Source organism: Hippocampus guttulatus, chromosome 11 (assembly GCF_054856545.1).
Source record: "Hippocampus guttulatus isolate MCC_2025c chromosome 11, RoL_Hgut_1.0, whole genome shotgun sequence".
Classification (NCBI taxonomy): Eukaryota; Metazoa; Chordata; class Actinopteri; order Syngnathiformes; family Syngnathidae; genus Hippocampus; species Hippocampus guttulatus.
The window spans coordinates 10,303,621-10,310,587 of NC_141271.1; the positions used below are offsets into that span (position 1 = coordinate 10,303,621).

The 6,967-nt window shown below is 39.4% G+C and overlaps 1 protein-coding gene across 1 annotated transcript in view; it reads right to left on the reverse strand.

Annotated features, from left to right (window-relative positions):
* The window catches only part of thsd7ba (thrombospondin, type I, domain containing 7Ba), a 117,840-nt gene extending 116,979 nt beyond the window's left edge, over positions 1–861 (reverse strand). The window contains exon 1 of the mRNA XM_086124152.1: positions 701–861. Coding sequence (XP_085980278.1) covers positions 701–860 — 160 coding nt within the window. The 5' untranslated portion in view covers position 861. The remainder of the gene's footprint in view (positions 1–700) is intronic.
* Between the last annotated feature and the right edge of the window lie 6,106 nt (positions 862–6,967).

Genomic DNA, 6,967 nt, shown 5'->3' on the forward strand with positions numbered 1-6,967 from the left:
CAAGTGAAATTAATCAGCCTCTTTATCACTTAGGCAGTGTCATTACCCATACACAAAGTGCAAAGTGAGCGCACTAATCGCCCAGCAAGAGGGGTCCCTTTTGTCTGGGTAAGTTGCATTTTCTTCCTCAAGATGCTTTGCAACTGCATTTTCAATTGAATTTGTGAAGTGAGCAAAGGAGAACTTGTGAAATACGCTCACCCACCCCCCACCCCCTCCTCCCCAAAAATTTCTAATCAGTTTTGTGGCATTAAATACATCTTAAAATTGGTCACGCGATAACATCACATACAGGAAAATCCAACATTGTGCCGGCATTCGGGTATCATGTAGAGTTGCCTTAGCGGTGGCGTTGACTTTCCAAATCGTGTCTTTTCAATGTGCATAAGTGTAAGAGTCCAAGCCCAGCATGTAACCACTAAAACAGATGTTATTTCTGTGCCTAGAGTGTTGCAATGAGTAGTTGTGAGTCCTCCACTACGGCACGAACACTCTGGGTAGAAAAAGCCGGCTCAGTACAACAATTTAATCAAAACGGCAGTGCAAAACATTTCAGAGACTCTCTTATCCCATTGAACATAATAGGAATTAACCAATTAAGTCCTCCTTGACTAGTGCTGCTTTTTATCAGGAATGATATCAAATGGTTTCATTTAGATGAGGATTCGTTTCAAATGGCCACGAAAAAAAAAATATTTACCTGTTTTCCATGTGAACTGATGATCCATATGAAACACAATATCTGTTCGGACATGGATGAGCAAGAGCGACCAGAGGACGAAGAAAGAGAGGTAGTTCCCAGTTCCCCCAGTCCAGGCAATGACCCCAAAGTCATCCTTTAAAGTCATAGTCCAGCCCATTGTTTCCTCTCTTACTCCTATGGGGAAAGACAGAAAAAGTCGTCAGAAACTCACTTTCAAGTACGTAAGGTTCAACAGAAGGATATGCACATTGTAAGGCTTCTTCAAGAGGCTCAGTGTCCCTCATCCTCTCACGCTTTTACGTCGTTGATTCATGAATCCTTACATACAGGTTTGACATATTGCCTGCCCTTCCTTTGTTAAAAACTGTCATAAATAATTAGTCAAGGACTCCCAATATACGACACAAGTGGAAAGGTGTTGAAGAGACTTAAATCATGGTGCAATAGAAGGGACCAGGGCCTTTTTATTGCAGCTTATTTATTGCTCTCAGCAACTACATGGATTCCAGTCCTAATAGTGTTAAGAGGGATTAATCCTGGATTCACAGACCTTTAGTTGTTTTCTACTGACCGATATGACAACAGAATTTAATCCACATGACCTCAAAAGACTGAAAAAAAAGTCCCACACTTGAAAAGTGATTATATATATATATATGTGTGTGTGTGTGTGTTTGTGTATTTTTTAAAGTATACAGCTGGGCTTTAGGACTTATTTTTGGTTGGTTGGTTAATTAGCAGATTTCTACATGGAGCCACATGACTTCTGCAAAATTGTGGAACTGTAGAGGACCGTTGCATTGATGAGTGCAGGGAATGGTACAAAACATCCCCATTGTAGTATGTTTGTATCGGGAAAGGTGCCCCACCAGACCCAAATGTACCTTCAGTAATTAAAAGCTTACACTGACAGACGAACAGAGAGATAGGTAGAAAGATGGACAACGTATTTTTCATGGAGGATTTTTGTAATCGGTTTAGGATTGATTGGCATCGATGGAGGCCACGGGAAGCCGCAAACACCTTTTGACATCTGAAGCGATGATGTTAGCATGCATATTATATCTATATATCTATCTATATATATATATATATATATATATATATATATATGTGTGTGGGGGGGGGGGGGGGTGCAAAATAAGGCCAGAGTGTAGCCAAACAGTTTTGAGGGTATTAACATCACACAATTAGTTCGTACAACTCACTATAATCGCCATTACCTCACCTTCCTTTATCATCTCAGTAGTATTTTTAACACTGCCACCTAGTGTACAGTCAAAGGACATAACAGAAGTGGTACTCGTTTGGGAGATAAATAACATACACTTCCATCAGACATAATTCATTTTCCCCAGCAACGCAGAGCCGCAACATAAGCATGAAAGAGCCGCCTGCAGCTCCAGAGCTGCAGGTTGCCGACCCCTGATCTAAAGTGTCGAAAATGGTTTGCTCTCTTTGACGATGCAATGCAATCTCTCAGCAAGCATAACGATGTTTTGGTTTCATGAAAAGTGATGGTTCTGAGATTCTGGCGGATACCAGCACTACTTAATTAAATGGCTGATTGTGTCGGATAGTTTTGTATTCAGCGATGGTAATTTTAAAGTGCTCTATAAGTTGACTTGAGCCCGTCCCGATTTGAAGAGCTACATATGGTGTGTCTGAAGAAAACAAAGAAAAAAACTAAATGAATATGCGTTTAATTTGACTCAGGTGAACATAATTGGATGGTTGTTTAAGTTGTGTTTAATGAGCAGACAGCAAGGGTACAGATGGCTTGTTGGCCAGATGTGAGTTTCCAGATGCCAACTTAACAGACTGTTCAATTTTCCTTTGAATGTGACGTTATGCAGTCAGAGGTATCATTGGCCTTATATGCCTTCCAAATGGATGTAACCAAAGCATTTGGACGTTTGCATTTATTCTATTTTGCATTCTAAGAGTTCCAAATGAAGGAATTTTGGGAGAGTATTTTCATAATATTTGTCTTTTTTAGTAGTTGATGCTCTGGTGGCTATGGAATATGTTTTGCTTGTCAATTGTATGGCACCTCCACAACAATACACCAATACAACATAGAAAGATTCAAAATATCAATGTTCTTTAAGTCTGAGATTTGGAGCATTTATACAGTGCAAGCTCGGTCTGCAAGCCGTCTGCCTGCCTGTCAGTATCAAGGCGAAATAGAGGCTATCCTGAAAATCTGTGAAAAGAGAAGCTCTTCACGGCTAGATATCTGGGTCAATGGAACCGTGCCAAGCACTCAGTAGCTCCAGAAAACCTGGCGTAGGGCAGCATGGCTCAGATGCTGCAGTGCCTCCTGTTAGATACTCCGTGATGTGATGGAATGCAATCTGCCCGCCTGTCTCCTGCGGTGCTTGTTTGTGGCTCACAAGCTGGATTTGGCGTACACATCTTGGATCTATCATATGAGGACAGATGAGCTTTGCTCAACCGAATCCTCCGTCACAGGTGGTCTCGGTAATGGATGTTTGATTCCATCTATTAAAATGAATGGGAAAGGCTAATTTGATAAGGAAGGATTCTGAGCAATCACCAACCTGTAAGTTATCCAAAGGGATCATTCTGTGTGATATGACAATAAATCTTTTGGGGGTTGTTTGGAGATATCGTCTTCTCCAATTGAGTCACAATTAAGACAGGATTTATTTCATTTGGGGTCCTTCATAACTTGAAGGAATGATCTGATCTGAATGAGCCGAGCATTGAGAAACAAAGAAAGAGGGATCGATACCGACGGACTCTCGTTGATTCAGTGTTGCACTAGTTAAATTGGTTCGCCGAATGTATAAACTTTATATCTCCATTGTAGTACCGACTCAATGGTAATCCCAATAAAACAACAAATAGCTAAACACAATAGGAGGCACGACAGAGCGATGGCTGAAGGAGCTATTCCTTCATCATTAAAAACAACACTACTTGGGGTGACATTTCCGCTTCGAAAAGTACCAGCTCCAAGCTGTAGACTGTACCTATTTAAGAAAAAAAACACAAAAAAAACAAAACATGCCAACACAATTTCGAGTTTATTCCTATATGCACAAGTTTGTCTTTTAAAAAAGAAAATAGAGTATGCGGCTTTAAGAGTCCCACATTTTAATCATGTTTTAAAATTGGATAATATTTTGATCGGAAATGGCTTTCATAAAGGAGGCTGGCATGCTGCTGCCTTGCATGCCGTGCGGTAAATTGATTTTTTTCACTTGTATGAGAGACGACCACTCAACCACCTGAGCAAAGCCCACCTATTGTGGGCTGAACAGGTTGAAACACTTTTTATTTTGCCTGTACAATAGAAAATTCTGTTCTACGCCATGCTGGAAGTCATTAATTCTTCCACAGCAGCTGAAAATGGAATACTCCTCAGATGAAGAAAGGAGCCAAAGTAAAGCAAAAAACATTACAATTGATTTTTTTTTTCCTTTTAAAATGCAGACACTAATAATCATTCGGACGCGTTTGGGTGATTCAAGTCAAACCAATTTTGTCCAAAAAGTTACTTTGCTTGGATTAAAGCTGTTATAAGAAAATTCCTTATCAAACATCAGTTGTTTGGGAACTATTTTGATGAATTTGTTTCAAAGGCAGTTTCAGATGGCAGACTGAGCTACTGGGATTGTGCTTTTGGAAGCTATGATCTTTCCCCTCGAATTATCCTGATCTGCTTGCTTTTCTCGTATTACTGCGTTTTGTTGTCTCGAGTCAAGAGACAAGAAAATATTACGGAGATAGTTGTTATTGAGCAAGAAGGAATCAACAACACTTTAAAGTCTGGCAAAGTGTTATAATCAAAAAAAAAAAAAAAAAGACTGAAAACAGGCAAACAAGCATGAGCGTGCATTTTCGTCTATTTTTTCCTATAACACACTTTTGATTTCAGTCAATACTTGATTATGTTGAAGCTTCAAAATGTGGCACAATGCGCGGATGAAAAAAAAAAAAAAAAAAACTTCAATCGATTGAAGTTCAAGTGGCCCAATTTGGTTATGAGGCATGAAAAAAAACGATAACAATTTGATGTTTTCAAATTTGAATAAGGTTATGTGGAGGAAAATGGAATCTAAAATGATTTTCTATTTGTTTCCTGTATACGCACACACTTCCAACCAAACGGCAAAATCGCTCAGAGGAGCGAGCGCAGTCCATTAAATGAGAAAAACGGCCAGCGAATACCTGCCTGGAGACCAAAGTAATCGGTGCGTAATGTTTAGTATACCGTTTGTTCACCTCCCTGTTGTCCCTGCCCGAAGTCACTATTAATTGTGCAAGTGCGTTCAGCATTCAGTAAATGTAAACACAGTAATATCGGCTTTGGGTCACGATGTGACCTGTAAATAGTCAATAAATAAATAACTGATGCAGGCAAGAAAATGATGAATTTTACATTAAATGACTGCTAAATGTTCACTGAACATCAAAATATATGTTTTTTTTCAAATATTTAATCATTTAATCCTAATTTAGGATTAGGGCCAAATTCGACCCTTTGGGATTTAAGGGCAGCATTTGAGTAGCAGAATTTATAGGGGCCAAATTTGACCCCGTGGGTTCTCCTGGATTGATCAGAAGACAACTTACAAGATAACCGCAGCCTTCGAAACACTTTTTTTTTTAAATGCACAATTTCAACATTGCAATTTAAAGATTTGCAAATAATCATCGCACCTGATCAAAATGTTTGCCAGGCATCCCTTTGCGCAATGTTGTTGGTTCAGGCCGAGTCCAGCCCTTCTGTGGCTGGCAAGGGAGAGGAGGCCTCCAAAGATGTTCAGTCTGACAGGCGGGGGAAATGAGATGTATCAGGTCCTCCACCTCAAGCACCATGCAGTGGATTAATCCTGTGTGAATGTGTCGAGGGCTGGGACGATGTCACACCTCCAGCTGCACTTCGTACTATTAAGCCCCTGGCGTAGGATCTGTCGAGTACCCAGATGCTGATGTTCCTGCTGAGATGGGCACTGCAGTCAGCAAAGAGACGGCGGGTCTGATGGTTGGGAAGACACAAAGCGCGTAGATAGATAAGCATCGGAAATAACAGCGGAGAGAAAATTCAGTTCACACAACAACACGATTTTGTAATGTGATGCACTGATGAGAGCTTTTAGGCAAATGTGCGAAAACTGAATAAAGTGCACGTTGATTTAAATTCATTTACTGTATAAGATAAGATAAGATAACCTTTATTAGTCCCACACTGGGGAAATTTACAGCCTCCAGCAGCAAGAATGTAGGCAGAAAGAAGAAGAAAAAACAAACAAACACCGTCCAATTAAGTGCAATATAAATACAAAATGGATAAATCGCAGTGCTATTTACAGTTGTTTTCCACATCATTTAATTATTAAATATTATTGTTGCTATAAATGATGAACATGCTGTATGTTCATGTCTTGCTATTTATCTTGCAACAGAAATTTTAACAGTTCTATTCATGACACACTTATTTGAAGCAGAAGTAAAGATTTTTTCCCCCACCCTGTACCCACATATGAGCAAAGGTGGGTACTTACAAACTCGATTTACGCCATTATAATGTAGTAAATTTGGGAATAAATTGTACTTGTCCGACTAGTCTGTTACATTGCGCCACATTCCAGTTGCTCCTTTTTTTTTTTGTGTACACAGGTAGCTTGCGCAATCTATTTTGGTTCACCAGAGAGATTTGTGTCTCAAATGACTGCATCTCAATGCAAAGTAGCCACGATCAACGTTCAAGCCTATTAGACTTGTCAAATGGAGTGAGGAAGTCCCTGTCGTGTGTGTGCAGTGTTTTTTAAAGGGATTAATTGATCTGAAGCATGGCAGAAATAAGGGAGGAAAATACGATGTGTGACGTGCTGTCAGAAAAGGCACAGCACCCTTGGACTCACATTTAATCTGTTTACTTTACACCATATGAAAAAAAAAGTGATGGTGTGCTAAAATGCTTCCCTGCATTTTTCTATGTAACCTTTGCCTGCTGAAGCTCATGTATTGTTTCAGGAGGATAAATAAACAATTACATTTCAGACCAATTCTTGCATTTGCCTTATTTTTTCTTGTTTTGTAAATAATTTAGATGTTGGCCTATTTTACATTCAGGATTTCATCTGAAAAAAAAAATCAGGAGTTAGTCATGAGTTACTCTGTACTAAATTGAAGTTTTGTTTTGGGGTGTTTTTTTTGGGGGGGGTGAGTAGTTTTTATCACTAATTATTTAATGGAGTACGTTTTACTTTCACTTGAGTCATATTCTGA